Source organism: Notechis scutatus, chromosome 7, assembly GCF_049901735.1.
Source record: "Notechis scutatus isolate UNSWTSFEM ecotype Mainland chromosome 7, rNotScu1.2, whole genome shotgun sequence".
NCBI lineage: Eukaryota > Metazoa > Chordata > Lepidosauria > Squamata > Elapidae > Notechis > Notechis scutatus.
In genome coordinates, this window is record NC_142015.1 from 5,753,862 (window position 1) to 5,772,268 (window position 18,407).

At 43.3% G+C, this 18,407-nt stretch overlaps 1 protein-coding gene across 2 annotated transcripts in view; it reads right to left on the reverse strand.

Moving 5' to 3' along the window:
• BMP1 (bone morphogenetic protein 1) overlaps nt 1–18,407 on the reverse strand; it is a 199,930-nt gene that overhangs the window by 5,605 nt on the left and 175,918 nt on the right. For both annotated transcript variants that reach the window (XM_087969608.1, XM_087969609.1), the window contains exons 15-18: nt 17,429–17,609; nt 5,548–5,673; nt 3,013–3,140; nt 99–312 (exon numbers count right to left, since the gene is read on the reverse strand). In XM_087969608.1, the coding sequence (XP_087825734.1) occupies nt 99–312; nt 3,013–3,140; nt 5,548–5,673; nt 17,429–17,609 (649 nt within the window). The remainder of the gene's footprint in view (nt 1–98; nt 313–3,012; nt 3,141–5,547; nt 5,674–17,428; nt 17,610–18,407) is intronic.

Genomic DNA, 18,407 nt, shown 5'->3' on the forward strand with positions numbered 1-18,407 from the left:
AACGTTGGAGGCCTCAATCAGCCTTAGAAGCCTTTTCCTCACTACTATTCCGGTGGAGTACTGCCAAAATTTAATAACAAGCCAGCACTGAGGATTACCTGATGTATAGGCTGCCTCAAAGCCTTTCTTTTGAATAGAGTTGTCTGAAAAAAATTTGAGGAACATCCTGTTGCTAGTAGAGATGATAGGATCCGGTTCTTTAGTGCCACAAAATCGTCCCAAAACAGAAGCTTTTGCATCTCTTCCGTTGTAAACCTCTACGTGATCATATGTGCATTCCTGGTGGAGTTCAACATCCAGCTCTCTGAAGGTCTGCAAAGGAATGGCTTTTTTTTAAAAAAAAAGAAAGAGGAGACAGTGCATGTACAATACTTTTGAGCCCTATCCAACAAAATGAAATTTAACGTAAAGAAAAGTAAGGTTTTACACTTAGGCAGGAAAAACCAAATGTACAAGTACAGATTTGGGGGAAACCTGCCTGGTTCAAAAACAGCAACTGGGAGAGGGATCTTGGAGTCCTAGGAGATGATAATTTAAATATGTGCCAGCAGTGTGTGGCAGCAACCCCCAAAAAGCTAATATGATCCTTGATTGCATAAACACATAGAGTTAAGATTACATGAAATATTAGTACTGGTCCCAAAGGTGCTTTTTCAAGAGGCAACTGGACTTTCTAGTTGTTCTTGGAAGACATTTTGCTTCTCATCCAAGAAGCTTCTTGAAGAAGCTTCTTGGTTGAAAAGCGAAACGTCTTCCAAGAAAAACCCACAAAACCCAGTTGCCTCTTGAAAAAGCACCTTTGGGAAGAAGCTTCTTGGATGAGAAGCAAAACGTCTTCCAAGAAAAACCAGAAAGTCCAGTTGCCTCTTGAAAAAGCACCTTTCGGACAACCATGGTCTGGATGACAGAGAACCTCCACAGACATATTAGTACTGGTTTATAAAACTTTCGTAAGACCACACTTGGAATACTGCATCCAGTTTCGATCATCACATTATAAAAAAGATGTTGAAACTGAAAAAAAAAATGCAGAAAAGAGAAACTAAGACGATTAAGGGCCTGGAGACTAAAACATATGAGGAACGGTTACACGAATTGGGTATGGGTTAGTCTAGAGAAAAGAAGGACTAGGAAGTACATGATAGCAGTGTTCCAATTTTTGAGGTGCTGCCTTAAAGAAGAGGGGGTCACGCTATTCTCCAAAGCACCAGAGGGCAGGACAAGAAGCAATGGATGGAAACTAATCAAGGCGAGAAGCAACCCAGAATTAAGGAGAAACTTCCTAATTGTGAGAACAATTAACCAGTGGAACAGCTTGCCTTCAGAAGTTTGATGGTGCTTCATCACTGGAGGCTGGACAACCATTTGTCTGAAATGGTATAGGGTCCTGCTTGAGCAGTGGGTTGGATTAGGACCTCCAAAGTCTCTTCCATCTCTATTCTATATTCTATTCTATTCTTTTGTCAGCAACTAATAAGAAAGCCTGAGCAATAAAGAATGGAAGCCTGGAGAAGACTGGTGCTGGAGAAGACTCCTGCAAGTCCCTTGGACTGCAAGTGATCAAACCGGTCAATCCTAGAGAAGATCAACCCTGGCTGCTCTTTAGAAGGCCAGAAGAAACTTTAACCTTAGACTGTCTACTATTGACCTCACCCCTTTCCTAAGAGGTCTGTAGGGGGCGTGCATAAGCGCACCAACGTGCCTACTGTCCCTGTCCTATTGTTTCTTTTATTTTTCTTATATGTACCCATTTCATGTATTCATAACTATGTATATACTTATACCTATTAATCTTGTAAGCAATTGACAAAAATAAAAAAATAAATAAAAACATAAGGATGAAACTCAAATACTTTGGCCACCTAATGAGAAGGAAGGACTCACTGGAGAACAGCTAGGGGTGGGTTTCTACCCGTTCTGTCCACCTCTGTAGAACCGGTAGCTCTGAAGAGCAGCAGACATAGAACCGGTTCTATGTCTGCTGATGTTTTTGCCCACCTGCCCACCCGGGCTCTTACCTGACCTTTATTTCCTGATTTTTTCAACTTCAGCTGCCGAACGAGGCACAGCTGCAGTTAAAAAAGCAGGAAAAGAGGGCTGTTTCAAAGGCTGCTTCTCTGTGCGCAGCATGCTGATGACGATTTACAGGTGCGCGGCTCGCAGCGTGCAGGGAAGCACATCATAAATCACTGAACCTCGTAAATCCCGAACCGGTAGTTAACCCTGTCAAATCCCACCACTGAGAAGAGCTTAACGCTGGGAATGATTGAGGGCAAAAGAAGAAGGAGACGACAGAGAATGAGGTGGCTGGATGAAGTCACTGAAGCAATTTGACGTGAGCTTAAAATGGACTCCAGAGGATGGTAGAGGACAGGAAGGCCTGGAGGAACGTTGTTGTGATGAGTCAGACACAACTTCATGACTAACGACAACAATATTAAAACTGTTCATAGTGAGTTGGAGGATATCACTTGTGAAACGGAAGAGCTGGCCATCCTACGTTTTCTGAATGCTTTCATCTTGCCACTGGGCAAGTTCCGTAAGAATGCCAGATGTGATTCACACCATGGAATCCCAGTACGTTTTGAACTGGACTTGAACTTCCTCATTCTTCCCTAGATATACTTATTGGCTGGTTCAATTGAATCATGACGCCTCTGATTGACATGACTGTGGGAAGAACAGCGTACTGGTATCCTCACAAATTTTGGATGTCACTATCATATTTGAAATCATGTAATCTGCAGAAGCCGTGTGGGCAGGAGTTTTCTAGATGAATAAAGTCATGTGGGGGAGGACTGCAGATGCTAACAAGGAGTCATGTTGTTCAGATAACACTTCAATTAGGATTTTGCTTCCTTAGTAATTTTATTCTGTCCTTTTATAGTCAATGAAAGGACTTTCGTTTCTTTGATGCCCAGCATGGAATAATACTCCATTATGGGAATAAGACCAGAATCTATTAATATTTGCGTCTACTGTTATCTTACTATCTTCTTCCTGGTACTTTACCAGTTTGATACGGTGTCCTGGTGTAGTTGTTATTGCCCAGGTACATTCCTTCTTGCTTGGGTATTTATCAGGCCAGTTTGGGCTGGTGATGGTTCCAGTGATGGATGTCATCTTGTGGTCACAGCCAGCTAGAATAAAAATAAGTTCATAAATAGACAAGTTCCAAAAAGATTTCCTTTCCAAATCAATCTGGTTTGCATATGTGCATCCAATGTAGCGTCACATTGCTATTACCAAATTTGACCTCATAGAAACAGCGCATCTTTGAGCCAGGTTTAATCATACTAACTGAACCATATTTATCTACCTGAACTATATGTATCTTCTAGTATAGCATCTCAAGGAGAGATTTTTCCCCCCAGAGATTTGCAAACCTTGAAACTTTTACACTGAAATTTGAATCTTCTGCAAGTAAAGTAGCGGACTTGAACTGCTAATTGACTCATCCTGGCAAGAAAACATGGGATGAAAAGTCCAAAGCGTAGAATTTTCTTAAACATTCTGTGTAATTTTTTAGTGAATAGACTTTAATGTTTATTATATTCCCCACTCAAACAATTTTTAAAATTTCATTTGCAATTTTAATCCCTCTTATGAATTTTAAGATGAGCTCTAGTAAGATAAGAATGTTGAACATGGGTTTTGTTTTGAATATATCAGACTGCCATAATTTTGCAACATAGCATGATCCAGATATTCGTGCAATGCAAATTCCCAGAATAGTCATCTGGTTTGAGACTTCTGGAAGTACTGGTCCCAACACAACTGAAAGATGCCAGCTGGGGAAGATTCTAAGACAGAGATATCCAACCTTGATCATTTTAAGACTTGTGGACTTCAACTCTCATGGATGACTGGGGAATTGTGGGAGTTGAAGTCCACAGGTCTTAAAGTGGCCAAGGTTGGACAGCTCTGATCTAAATGACAACTGTCACAAACAAAATGCTTTCCAAAAGGAATGAAAACATACTATTTATTTTCACTGATATCTGTGGTCTGAAATAATCTAATCGGATACATTACAGCTTTCCTATTCATGTAGCAGAAAGTGTGGTGATGACAGTATCTAGATTAGTCTTTTAAAGTTGGCAACTCTAAGATGGGTGGACTTCTGGGAGTTGGAAGTTCATCCAGCTTAAAGTTGCTGATGTTGACAAACATTACTGAAGACTATGGGGGAAAGAAAGATCACGATAGCCTTCTGTGAATGAATATGGAAGGAAACAGCATGGCTATATATGAACATTTCCTGGGCGATGGAAAGAGCAAGATAGTATCAAAAAGAGCTCCAGTTCTGCTTCATGCTTCTCCAAAGCTTTTGAGCTGTTGATCATCCAAGACATTAGACATCTTTCAAAGCAATGAGTACATCCTGGGATCTGATTTTTCTGAAATCTGGAGAATAATCAGGAAGCCACAGAATTTGGTAATACCGAAAAGATTTCCCATAGGAAGAGGAGTGTTAAACATTGGGGAAATCAGGAGAGTATACATAAACATTCAAGCTGGGTTGGACTTATATCTCTTGTGGGTGATATATTTGACCCTTCCCTCAGGCTCAGCCTGGTCATCTTCTACAAGGAGTCAAAGAAGACTGCACTCTATCGCTCCACCTATTCATTTTATGGAATCCACACATATTAAAATTGCCATGTTTGAAAAACACAGATTTGTAGTGTAAGAGCTTCTCTTGCAAAGCTATGTGATTTATTTTTTTGTTTTAATTTATATCCCGTCTTTGTTATTTTTATAAACATCTCATGGCGGTGAACCCATCCTCCTCCTCTTTTTCCTCACAATGATGGCCCCCGTGTGGTGAGTTGGGTTCGGTGGTGGGATTCTACCAGTTTCCCTACCAGTTCAATGATCACACACTTCATGCGTGCGCATGCACCTAACAGGTGCACAGCTTTCCAAACACCAGCTGAGGTTCTGCCATGCCAATCAGTTGAGAGGATAAAGAGCAGAAAAGCGCAGGGGTGGTTGGGAAGGCTGATCCTGCACTTTTCTCTTCTTTCTCCTCTCAGTTGATCATCGGATATTTTTTTGCTACTGGTTGAACCGGACCGAACCGGTAGCATTTCACCACTGGTTGGGTTGGGACAAAAGGGATTGGCCCAAGGCCACCCAGCTGGCTTTCATGGGAAAGATGGGACTGGACCTCATAGTCTCTGTTTCTAGCCTGGTGTCCTAACTACGGGACCAAAATGAAATGAATGGATGCGATGCAAACCTATTGCCATGTTGGATATGAAGAGCATCCACCTAAGTCAGGGGTGGGCAACTATGGCCCTTTTATGAATTATGGACTTCAACTCCCAGAATTCCTGAGCAAGCATGGCTTGCTCAGGAATTCTGGGAGTTGAAGTCCATAATTCATAAAAGGGCCATAGTTGCCCACCCCTGACCTAAGTAGACAACTTGACCCCAATAACCCTTTTTTGTCCATATGGAGTTTAGTGAAACATTATGACAAATAGTCCTTGGAAGACTCACAGTGGGAGCCCTTTTCATGAAGAAAATAAGGCGTAATACCTTCTTTACAGTCATGCTTGTTGTCGTGTAGCACAAAGCCACTGCGGCACTGGCACTCATAGCTGCCAAAAGTGTTGAGACATTCATGCTGGCATCCACCATTGTCCTTCGAACATTCATCTTTGTCTAGGAAAGAAGCATCAATTGCTTAGCAAACTGCCCTATATTGAGTCACATGATCACTGCAGGCAACTCAACTATATCTACATCGGTTCGGTAATTAAAAGAAAAAGACCATTTCCCTTATCTGAATTCCTTTCTTAAAATCTATTCCTTACCACCTTCCTTTGCAGCCTCTTCTTTAGTAGGAGAGTAGAACTCAGTGGAAACATGGAGCCAGTTTATTCATTAAGCAGAATAAAATAGTTATTGTCCTCTTTTATTAGTCTATGTGTATTGTGTGCTCAAATTTCCCCAATGTCTTTACAAATTATTGGCAGATAATAATGGAGTTGTCAAGAAGATTTCAGTCTAACCCTCTCCCTGGCACTTGAGTCTGATAATGCTATAAACTGAGTTTCTCTTTTCACTGTTTGTGTCTCTTCATCTCAGTCTTGGCCATTTCCAAAATAAACTGTGGTTACTGTTCTCAGGCTGTATATCTCTGTAACTGCTGCAGTTGCATTGGCCCAAATTTGACTTTTCTATGCAAAAGTAAGCTACAAAACCATGGGCAGCTCACACGCTTAGCCTACCCCGAGGCCGATCTAGAAAAAAATCTATAAACAGCAACATCAGCATTCACCCAAAGAGGGGAGAAAGCAAGAGTAGCACACCCAACAATCCTAGCCAACGAACAAGCCGAAGTCACATTTAGATCTAGAATGGGCATAACCATTACCTGCTTACTGAACAGAGGGACTGAGTTTAAAAACAGACACAGCGACAACAAGGAGATGCAGGAAAAGAGAACAGAACATGGCATATCTTCTTTACTTAGCAACAGTAAATGTCACAGACACAATAAAAATTGCAAAATGAAATCAGCTGGTCTCGTGACCAAACCACAGCAATTAAATGCTTCAGGGCATGAATTAATTAATTATTTAAAAAATAGCTATCAGTTCAGTCAAGTAAGACTTTGAGGAGCACTGCCAGAGAGTTGAACGTTGGCCCTTTCTCTCGATAGTACTAAATGCTCCATGCTTTTTTAACACGGAACAGAGAGAAGGAGGTGCTCGCTGTGCGTGAGGAAGGAGGAACATGGGCGATTTGGTTCCTCTGGAGTTCCTGAGAAACAAACAGAAGGGGGAGCCGAGTTCATTCTTAGACTTTTGTGCGCTTCTTCAGGCGAAATTTCAAGCCAGGACGCATTTTGGGTTGCTGAACCTTTTCTGAAATGAGACAGGGGGAAAAAATAATAAAAAAAAGATAAGAGAGAATATGTTCATATCAGTGGAATCCAGTTGTTCTTACATAATCCATTGGAGGGGCATGCAGGAAAGAGGCCATACTCTTACAACAGCTATCAGAAACAGCCAAATGAAGAAGAAGCTAAGGTACAGGTTGGCATACCGTTATAAGAAGAAGACTGCCAGAAGGAACAGCATTAAAATCTAGTAGAAGCCGAAGAGGAACTTATCAGCCAATTCAAGATAAACCATTGTTCTAACACTTCTGGATAATCTTCAAAAGCCACAATGGCTGGCTGCAGAGGGCAACTTTGCTACAAGGGATCACAATAGAGAGAGGATGGCCATGGTAGGCATGGGGGAGCCATTTTTCACCTGCCCAAAGGTCTGGAGGCTTTCTGCGGGCCTCTGGGAGGTCGAAAACAAGAGCTCTGCAAGCTCTCCGGAAGCCGGAAACAGGCCCGTTTCAGGACTTCTAGTACTTCCAGGAGGCCATTTTTGTCTTCCCAAGGGTCCGGAGGCTTCCCTTGGACCTCTGGGAGGGTGAAAACAGTTTCCCCCAGATTCTGGAGGCCCTCCGGAAGTGGGAAACAAGCCCATTTCTGGACTTCTGGTATTTCTGGAAGGCCTGTTTTTCCCCCTCCCAGAGCCCCCGCATGGACCCTGCACTTACCTGCATCGAAAATGGGCCACATGGAGATTCCTAGGAGGGGCGAGGCAGGCGGGCCCAGCCGGTCGCTTCAAATACCAGTTTGGCAAACCAGATGCAAATTTAACATCCAGTTCGCCAAAACCAGTCCGAAATGGTAGAGTCCCACCCCTGGTTGGGATCCAGGAATTCTTGCCTCAAATGCCAAGAATTCTTGGATGATGAAAAGACCATGCCATCTCTTCAGACCCAAACTGATCTGTCCTGATTGGGGGTTTGGGGGGGGGTCTCTTTTGATTGGGGATGAAATCCAAGAGATTAGTTTTGGGAAGGGATCTCAAGAATATAGACTTGAGAGTTCCAACCAAAGCATCAGACCAAAGACTTCTAGTTCACTTTCTGGGAACCAACAGCAGAAGGAGAGGACCAAGGGATAAGAACTCTTTTGGAAGTCATTTGGTTAAACGGAAACGATGAATTAACAGGATGTTCCCAACTGGCAGGTGGGACTAAGGTTATACATGATCCCAGGTAAGGCAGGCTTATTAATCACTTTAAGATTCCAAGCCGATGTTTTGAAACTGGTCATTCTTTGTATAGCAACCCAATCTCTGAAGATTCCAATCATCTAACTTGCATTTCTGTTTTGTGTGGCACTGCACAACTTTCACTAAAATTCTGGAACAGCAAATTGTTTCCTGCCAGCTTTCATTTCTGTGGGGATGTGAGTTTTCTCCCCTACCCTTGACAAGACTCTGCATTTGTTGGAGTGAAGGTGGACTTTTATTGCTGGAGTGTCCAGTGGAAATTGCACAAATGAACTCTAATTGCCTTCCATTCCCTACACAACTTCAAAGTAACCCTCAGGGGCTTCCAGACCAGGCTTTTTATTATAAAAATAATCCTGGGTTTCTTCATAGCATTTGATACAAGCAATCCAGGCGTTACCATTCATCATTTGGCTCATTATCATTCAAGATAGCTTATGATACCATGACCATTCATCTCTTGGCTTTTCCCATAACTTCCTCCATAGTTAGGAAGGGAAAAGTAAATGGCTGCACAATCGTCATTGATAGGAGCACGGTGGCTCACATGGTTAGGATGCTGGCTTGACAAGCAGCAAGTTCATGTTCAAGACCCGAGTGTTGTGCTGTGGGATGGGGCGAGCTCGTGTCCTTCGCTCCAGCTCTTGCTGTAGGACAGGGGTGTCAAACTTGATTTCATAGAGGGCTGCATCAAGGTTGTGTTTGAACTTGGAGGGCTGGGAGGGCATGTCCATGGTGGCTGTGGCCAGCTCAACGTCACTCATGTCAGGGGCACCTGTGGTGGTCAAGTGCTAAGGCAGGACTTCTCTGAGACCCTCCCTCATTCTCATTATAATCTTCCTTCCTTCCTTCCTTCCTTCCTTCCTTCCTTCCTTCCTTCCTTCCTTCCTTCCTTCCTTCCTTCCTTCCTTCCTTCCTTCCTTCCTCCCTCCCTTCCTTCCTTTCCTTCTTTTTCCTTCCCTCTTCATTCGCCTCTTTCCTTCTTTTTCCTTCCTTGCTCTCTTTCCATCATCCTTTCTTTTTCTTTGTCTTTCCTCTTTCCCTTTCTCCTTTTCTGTCCCTTCTTGCATGCTCAAATGCAAAAAGGGAAAGATTTGTCCTTTTGTTTTGCTTTTAGTTTGGTTTGCTAACCCTCTGCCAGCAAAAGTGGAGCCCCGGCCCCCACAAGTGACCTCCCCGCACTCCGTTTTTGGCTGTAATGGCCTCTTGCAGCCCTCTGCCAGAGAAAACTGCCAGGGCTCATGGCCAAAAATGGGCCCCTGTTTTTGCTGGCGGAGGCACCGTGGGCTGGTCCTTTGCTGTTTCTAGGCCGGCCCTGTGGGCCAGATCGAAGCAACCCATGGGCCTTGAGTTTGACACCCCTGCTGCAGCACATGAAATGAGCCCCCAACAGGGCATCCCACAGACAACGGTGATGTCACCAGCTAATCCTTTCAAACCGGAAGTGCTTTGGTGCCTCTGAACGAGTGTGATGCGAATGTCCACTGATGAGCACAACCAGGGCTTCCTGCCCAGAAGCCCATGGTTGAGCCATTTGGATGCATCCAAATGCAATAATGGGCTGTTTCCCAATAAATCTGCAATCCTGGCTCTTCTCAGCCAGAATATGGAAAGTTTCTTGTCTAAAGAATTCAATTTTTTTTCAAAACTAAGAGCGTCAATGTTCGTTGAGGAAGTGGGCTCAGGTTGAACCAGCTTTTCTCCACATAGAAAAATAGTTTATACCAGGGATGGCGAATCTATGACCTGAGTCTCAAAGGTGTCACATTATGACATTTTGTGTGACATGCCAGTGTTCACAAACACCCAACACCAGCTATTCTCAAAACCACGCCCTGTGCTTATGTGATTTTTGGAGGCCGTGGACATTGTGTGAGGATGGGGTGTAATCTCGTGTGTCCTCCAGATCCCCTGGAAGACACGTGAGAGGGCCAGGCTCTCACACAACCTCCAGACCAAAATCATCTGAGAATGGGGTTCTTACGTGGTTTTCAGAGACTGGGGCAACTGCAGAAAAGCTCTCTTTGAAACCACTTCAAGAAAGAATGGCTTGCATTACCCAGAGCTAACAACAGGAAGGGGATACTTCCTTAAGGTAAGTGGTGTGTGGCAGATCACACACATGATCTGGGGATCACACACGATTGGACTGATTTTTTTTAAAATAAATGAATGTGTAAAGCATTATTTCTCTTTTGTTTGAGTGTGCGTCTGTGAGTGTGAGAGACACACCCCAACAGAGTCAAATTAGGGATATTCTGAATTTTCAACACTTCAAGCCCCAAAGATTCTCCATTACTTAGGCAAACATGTGCCCTTCCCTACTACTAATCACCGTGGTCTATTATGAGGTTTTGAGCTTGAAATGACACAAACCAAGTACTATTTCAGCCTCTGATATAGTACCTTAATTACACATCCACAGCACAAGGGAAACACATTCGCTAAACACTTCCGTTGCGTGTGCACAGGAGCTTGCAAGAGGGAATGTGTGTGACATCACAGACAAGGATAAACACGGATAGGCAAATCCAGTGAATCACAAGCCAACACAGACAAAACGTAAACAAAAGGGCAAACCCTATTTTAAGCAGTATTATACCAAGCCAACCTGGAACAGCCTTTCGTCTCCAAGTGTGCTGGGAAGCCTACTGATAAAATGCCATGGTTTTTACAATAATCTCAATATTATTTCAGATGAAACAGTCACGTAAAGAGAGATCTTACCTGAATTCCGGATTTGTGAGCCAGCAAGTTTGTGAAGAGGCTTTCCTGATGAATCATCAGAGAAGCACTAGATGCTTGTAGCATTTTCAAACTTATTTTTCATTTAACAGAAGTGAGATGGGGTGGCTTGCTTACCAGCTCCTCTTAGAATTTCCCAGAATTTTTTAGCCACTTCCTGGTTTGCTCAGTGGGAGTTTCATCCTATCCAATATTCCCATAAGTGGGCTCCACTTTCTTACCACACAACAGCTCTCTTTCCTTATTACAGGGAGTCCTCAACTTACAACCACAATGGAGCCCCCAGTTTTTGTTGTTAAGTGAGACATTTGTTAAGTGAGCTTTGCCTCGTTATGCAACCTCCTCTTGCCACAGTTGTTAGGTATGGTCAAGCGATGTTTTACTTAACTGCTTCACTGATTAAGTGAAGATCAGTATGATGGAGTTACTCATCCCAGGTAGGATTGTTAAGCAAAAACTACCTGTAAAAGGTTGTCCTTTTAACCTGCAAATCCTGGAACTCTTTGTAAAAAAAAATACTTCTAACCGGTTCTATTTTCCTCCCAACTGGTGTAAGAAAACCTGACAATTCTTACAGGAACTATTTAGAATAGAATAGAGTAACAGAGTTGGAAGGGACCTTGGAGGTCTTCTAGTCCAACCCCCTGCCTAGGTAGGACACCCTACACCACTTCAGACAAATGATTATCCAACATTTTTTAAAAAAACTTCCAGTGTTAGAGCATCCACAACTTCTGGAGGCAAGTTGTTCCACTGATTAATTGTTCTCACTGTCAGTAAATTTCTCCTTAGTTCTAGGTTGCTTCTCTCCTTGATTAGTTTCCACCGATTGCTTCTTGTCCTGCCTTCTGGTGCTTTGGAGAATAATTTGATCCCCTCTTCTTTGGGGCAGCCCCTGAAATATTGGCACAATGCTATCCTGCCTCCCCTGGTCCTTCTCTTCTCTTGGTTGCTCTTCTCTGCACTCTTTCTAGAGTCTCAACATCTTTTTTTACATCGTGGTGTCCAAAACTTAATTTTGAGGAGTCGAAGCTCAGAAGGTGGGAACGAAGGTGAGGCAGCCCTTCTGAATGGAAAATGAGCCACCTGCAGTGCTCCACATTTGCAAAAATGGAGATAACTCCCTCCCCCATCCCTTGACAATGTGGCTTACATTGCAGGTGATCCAGAAATGAATTAAGCCATTTTTCAAACTCAACATTGTTGTGAGATGAGAAGTCTGAATGGCCTTTTTATAATTGGAACATAACCCCCACGTCAAAGTCCCTTTAGAATTGCTCTTCAAACTGCTTAGCAAAAACTATGAAACTGGAGTGAGAATCTTCTTTGGGTAAGGAACTCAATGTTGGCTTCATCTTTTCATTGGAGATCAAAGATGTGACACCAACACTAGATGAAAAGAGACAAAAGGGAAGGAAATGGGTTCATGTTTTCAATCCCTGCCAGGACAAATGACATTTCATTGATTTACATAATTCAATCTTCCTGAATCCACTACTGTCTAGATGTGTTGGACTACAATACCCATTATCTTCAATGTCTACCAGATGAGGAAAGTTGATATGATCCTGCATATTCATCATGAATGGATGCCACTGGAAGATACCAGTATAATGGAACAGAGTGCTATATGTGTTATTACATAGTATACTACATGCAGGGGCTTATTATCAACCTCTCATAGCTGAAGGATACTTTTTATTTAGCAAAACTGGAGTCCAATGTTTGAAATAAGGACTCTGTTTTCCATTCTGGATACATTTCCTTTCCTCCTTTTAAAAATTAAAGAAAGACAAAAAGGGGATGGGGCCAGCAATTCCATCCATTGTGAATCTGTTCGTGTTGACCTTAGGAGTTGTGGTGATGCAGTGATTAAAATGCAATATTTCAGCTAACTCTGCCCACCGCCAGCAGTTCGATCCTGGCCGGCTCAAGGTTGACTCAGCCTTCCCATCCTTCTGAGGTAGGTAAAATGAGGACCCAGATTGTTGGGGGCAATAGGCTGACTCTGTAAACTGCTTAAAGAATGCTGTAAAGCACCGTGAAGCGGTATATAAGTCTTAAGTGCTATTGCTGTTTCTTCACAAAGGGTTAAACAAACAACAGTGCCCTTTGCTAAGCCACAAGGAAACAGCTCCCTATGAAAGAGAGCACACAAGGAATGTGCATATTTCTGCAAAATGGTTGCACAAATAAACTAACCGATTAAAGAAACCCAATACAAATCCAGAGGGGGTGAACTCACTTTCCCTGAGGATTTGTTGACTACGAAAGTAAAGATCCCTTCCTTTGCAGCTATAAGAGGAGGATAAAAAAGGAGAGGGGTGCATAAGTCCCAACCCAGGGATGATGACCTTGAACAATGCAAAGAAAAAGAGAGCGAGGTACTCACCCTGCTGTCCTTGGGATCCTCTTGGCTGAGTTGATTCTAGGAATCTTCTGGCTTCTTGCTTGCTGGAGGAATCCTTGAATGTTTTGCGGCCTTGTGTTTTTGTTTTTAATTTAAAATCAAATCATGTCCCAATTCCAACTCAATCATTTTTTGGTCTAGTTGAAAGTTCTCCAGGGTAGGTAGTCCTCAACTTACAACCACAATAGAGATGGGAACATTTGTCATTCAGAGGTATAGTCATTAAATGAGGCAGTTGTGGTGATCTTTTTTGTAACCAGGGGTCATTAAGCGAATCATGATGCTCATTGAAACTTCGTGTGACCCTGACTTGAGACTTTCCCTGCCGGCTTTCCCATTATTTTTGCTTTTCGAAAGCTGGCTGGGAAAGTGATCAATGGCCATTGTGAGACTGCAGTGAACTCCTGTAAATATGCAAGCACCCGAATCACAATCATGTGAGACCATGCAGATGGTGTGATGGTTATACGAGGATTGGTCATAAGACCCTTTTTTCCAGTGCTATCCTAACTTCGGGATGGTCATTAAATGATTGTAAGTTGAGGAATAGCTGTATGGGAGAATGCTACTCATTGACTATCCGTCTTAGAAGCTTAGTTTATTCAAGGTCTTTGGTTAAAACTTATAGGTAATCCTTGTTTAGCAACCACAAGTGGGACTAAGCGGTCACTAAATGAGATCACGACTGTGCTTGTGATTGGACTTCAACTTTCCTTTGGTTTACAGACTTGCGAAGGTGACATATGAAGAACTGGGGGTAAGGTTACTGTTTCATCACTGCTGTAAATATGAACAGTCACTACACAAGGACCATCACTATACTACCTTGTATAGGGGTTGGACTAGAAGAGATCCTCCAAGGTCCAACTCTTCTGTTCTGTTCTGTTTTATTTTCTATTCTATTTTCTATTCTATTCTATTTTCTATTCTGTTCTATTTTCTATTCTATTCTTCTCTATTTTATTAATTTTCTATTCCTATTCCATTCCATTCCACTTATTGTTCACTTATTGTTCTATTCTATTCTATTCTATTCTATTCTATTCTATTCTATTCTATTCTATTCTATTCGTTCATTCTTAATTCTATTCTATTCTATTCTGTCCTATCCTATACTATTCCTTATTCTATTCCACTTATTATTCTATTCTATTCTATTCTATTCTATTCTATTCTATTCTATTCTATTCTATTCTATTCCATATTCTATTCTATTCTATTCCATTCTGTATTCTATTCTATTCTTCATTCCAATATCTTATCTCTTCTCTTCTCTTCTCTTCTCTTCTCTTCTCTTCTCTTCTCTTCTCTTCTCTTCTCTTCTCTCCTATCCTATTCCATTCCATTCCATTCCATATCCTATCCTATCCTACCCCACTCCATTCAATTCCATTCTACCTGTACTAAGAAAGATACTTTCTGAGCTGTGCAGACCATAAGGGCGCATCATGAAACAGTTGTGGAAGAGGAGGGAAAGGATGAAGACAATGGAAGGTTTTTACACATCTTAGTATCATCCTATTTAGGAAATAACTCTGAGCAGGCTGATGAATCCAGCTGACCACCATGCTATTTTATAGATAAGCATGGTTTAAAATAAAATACAGGTAGTCCTTGACTTATGACCACAATTTGAGCCCAAAACCTCTGTTGCTGAGACAGTTGTTCAGGGAGTTTTATTCGGTCATAAGTCACTTTTTTTTTGGTGATGCTGTAATGTCAGTCACTAAACAAACTGTTGTAAGTCAAGGACTACCTGTACTGCCCAGAATTTAGGTCTTAGCAGCCATTTCCCAGTGTCTAAACATTGTCTGCATGGCACGTATCTCCATAAAAACAGAAACTATTGCTTTTTTTCACTTGGTATTTCAGCAATTTCTGCGGTATGAATTCCAGCCATTTATGGATCAGTCTGCAGAGAATTCTGCTTCGATAAAATGTTCTCCCGAAGCGACGATGCCTTCGTTGCAGTGAGACAAAAGTTGACGCCACATTGAAACACGAGACAACATAAGCAGGTAATGGTTTCCCAACTTCCTTTTCCTGAGATCCCAGCAAGCATTCAAATAGCCTGGATACACTGTTCTGACCCACACCGTTTTTCAACAAATCAAACACAATCCAAAAGGAACAGAAAACTTGTAATGCTTTTGCAAAATAATTACCTGTGATAAGCACAAGCCTTGCCAAATTGGGCAAGACTTGCCAAAAGATAACAGACAAGAAATAATTTGCAAAATAAGAATCTTCAAATACAAACTCAGGATACTGGAATGTCCACGAGGCTGGGGGTTTCAAAACGTCTTTGCTTCCTGCAAAGTACGCCTGATTCACAGTTGGCTTTTATCTTCTTGAAGGAGGGGCCATTACCTTGCAGCCTTACTCCCGAGTTGCCTGTGCTGTTGTAGCTGCTCTTTCCTATGAGCAATCCTGCACGCACGTGTACTTAGCACAGGCTCCTTGGGAGCCTCCTCCTCACTGCTGCCAGCCCCCACAATCTCTGAAGGCAGCAGCCAACTCCCTAATGGTCCTGGCCCCTCATCTGAGTCCTCACTCTTCTCAGCCATCCGCACCTGCAGCCAGCTAACCACAACATACACATGGTTGATCAAGCAAGCTGGAGAAAGGGGGTGGGGGGAGATGGAAACCTTGCTCCCTCTTACACGCCACACATAATACACATAACACATCGGTCACTTCTGCAAGAAGACAAACAACCTTCAAAATTGTCCCATCAAAAGAAAAAAGAAAAAGAAAAGAAATGAGTGCTTCCTTATCAGCTCGCCTACGTCAAGGTTGGTCAAGGCAAGTGGAGAGTTGGGGGAAGGGGGCTGTTGACCTGGCCTCTTCCACAAGAGGCCTTCAGTTGGACTCTGGGGAGCAGCGTGGGGAAGAGGAAGGAACACATCACGAGACCAAGCCAAGGAGAGTAGGCAGGGCAACCAGGACCAGAACAGAAGCAGGAGCAGCAGTCCATCCATGGCATTTAAAGCCTGGGTCAGTGAGCTAGACAGATGTAAATAACATGGGGCCAGAGGATGCAATGCCTTCAGAAGAGAGGTGAGGTGGTTTGAAGTGGAGACCGTTGGGGGCTTTAGATTCTTAAAATGGGCTTTCCGGGGTTTTGAACTGGCACTGGTACCAACAGCAGTTCCCATTACAATGTGGTTTTTTCCAAAGTGGGGCTTGTAATGGGAAGGAAGGGAAGGGAAAGGAAGAGGAGAAGAGAGGAAGAGAAGAGAGAAAAGAAGAGAAGAGGGAAGGGAAGGGAAGGGAAGGGGAGAGGAGAGGAGAGGAGAGGAGAAAAGAGAAGAGAAGAGAGAAAAGAAGGGAAGGAAAGGGAAGAGAAGAGAAGAGAAGAGGAGAGAAGAGGAGAGAGAAAAGAAGGGAAGGGAAGGGAAGAGAAGAGAAGAGAAGAGAAGAGAAGAGAAGAGGAGAGGAGAGGAGAGGAAGAGAGAAAAGAAGAGAAGAGGAAAGGGAAGGGAAGGGAAGGGAAGGGGAGAGGAGAGGAGAGGAGAGGAGAGGAGAGAGAGAAGAGAAGAGAAGAGAAGAGAGAAAAGAAGGGAAGGGAAGAGGTTGATTTTGGTTATAGACCAAAAAATGCCTTTTACAGAATACAGAATAACAAAGTTGGATGGGACTTTGGAGATCTTCTAGTCCAACCCCTTGCTCAAGCAGGAGTCCCTATGCCATTTTGGACAAATCACTATCCAATTTCTTCTTAAAAGCCTCCAATGATGGAGTACCCAGAGGAGGAGGAGGAGGGGAAAGGGGGAAAGAAGGAGAAGGAGAAGAGGAGGAGGAGAAGGAGGAAGAAGAAGAAGAAGAAAAGGAGGAAGAGGAAGTGGAAGTGGAAGAAGGAGAAGTAGCTTAGCTTTTGAGCTGGATGCTATGGTGCAAACCTGCTAGGACAAGGAACACGATGGAGTAGCCTTACTTTGCCCAGTAATGTGTTTCCCAATGTGCAATCACAACTGTTTCCTTCAGGGGTTACGCCAATAAAACTAAGGCCAGAATTCCTTTCCTAAGAAGGTGGCATCTCCTTCCTTTGGGGGGAAATCAGGCATTGCATCCTCTAAGCTTAATCCATCGTTTAAAAAAGGGAGCGTTAGTTGCTGGAGTGGGACGAAGCGGGAGACAGAGACAGGCATGCTTTCAAGAGACCAGGTGGCCCTACCTGAGAAGAAGTGAGCTTGGAAGCCTTTCTTGGAAACGGTGTTGTCAGACTTGAACTCAATGCGCATGTTGTTGTACTGGGAGGTGATTACCTCGGGTTTCTCTGCTCCACAAAACTTCCCATGGAGCTTGGCTTCAGAAGTGAGGCCGCTGCGCACTTCCACAAAGTCGTACTTGCACACCTAAAGGGAAAGGCAAGAGGAAATGATGCCCAGGTTTGGGAGGAGGAGAAAGCGGGCAGAAGTCAGTGGTGGTATTCTACCCGGTTCTACCCGGTTCTACCCGGCTATCTCTGCTGCTCTGCTGTTGGGCCCACCCACCCACCTGGGCTCCCATATTCACCTTTATGCTCTGAATTTGACGCGCAACTGTTTTGCACGACACAGAATAGTGCCGCGCGACAGCTGCTGAAGTGACTGGGATCGTGCAGGCTCGCAGGAGGTGAGTTAGAATGCCTCCGCGCCTGCGCAAAGTGCGCATTTGGTGCGCATGCACGCGCAAAGTGTGTGCGTGCATGCAAAGCATGCCTCCCAAGCCATGCCCACTGACACCGGTGGTAAACGTATTTGAATCCCACCGCCGGCAGAAGTGGTCACAGCCAAAAGAGTTTGTTCTGCATCCCGCATGGAAACATGTCTTCCCTTTTGATACCTGAGACCACCCTCTTACAAACCTTTGGGAGTCTTTAACTGCACTGCACTTGGTTTCATCCATTCAGAAAAATGTTTTCTTATTAGATCAGCGGTGGGCAACTACGACCCCTTTATGACCTGCGGACTCCAACTCCCAGAATTCCTGAGCTAGCCATTGAAGTCCACAGGTGTGGATCGTGGTTAATGATTTTCTTTAAAAAAAAACAAAAAACCCTACCTTCCTAGGCCAACATGATACCTAACAGCCCCATTTCCACCCACTTCATTAATTCTTCTACATTTTCTTCCAAACCAAATATTCAAAAACCTATTGGAATAATCAATCGT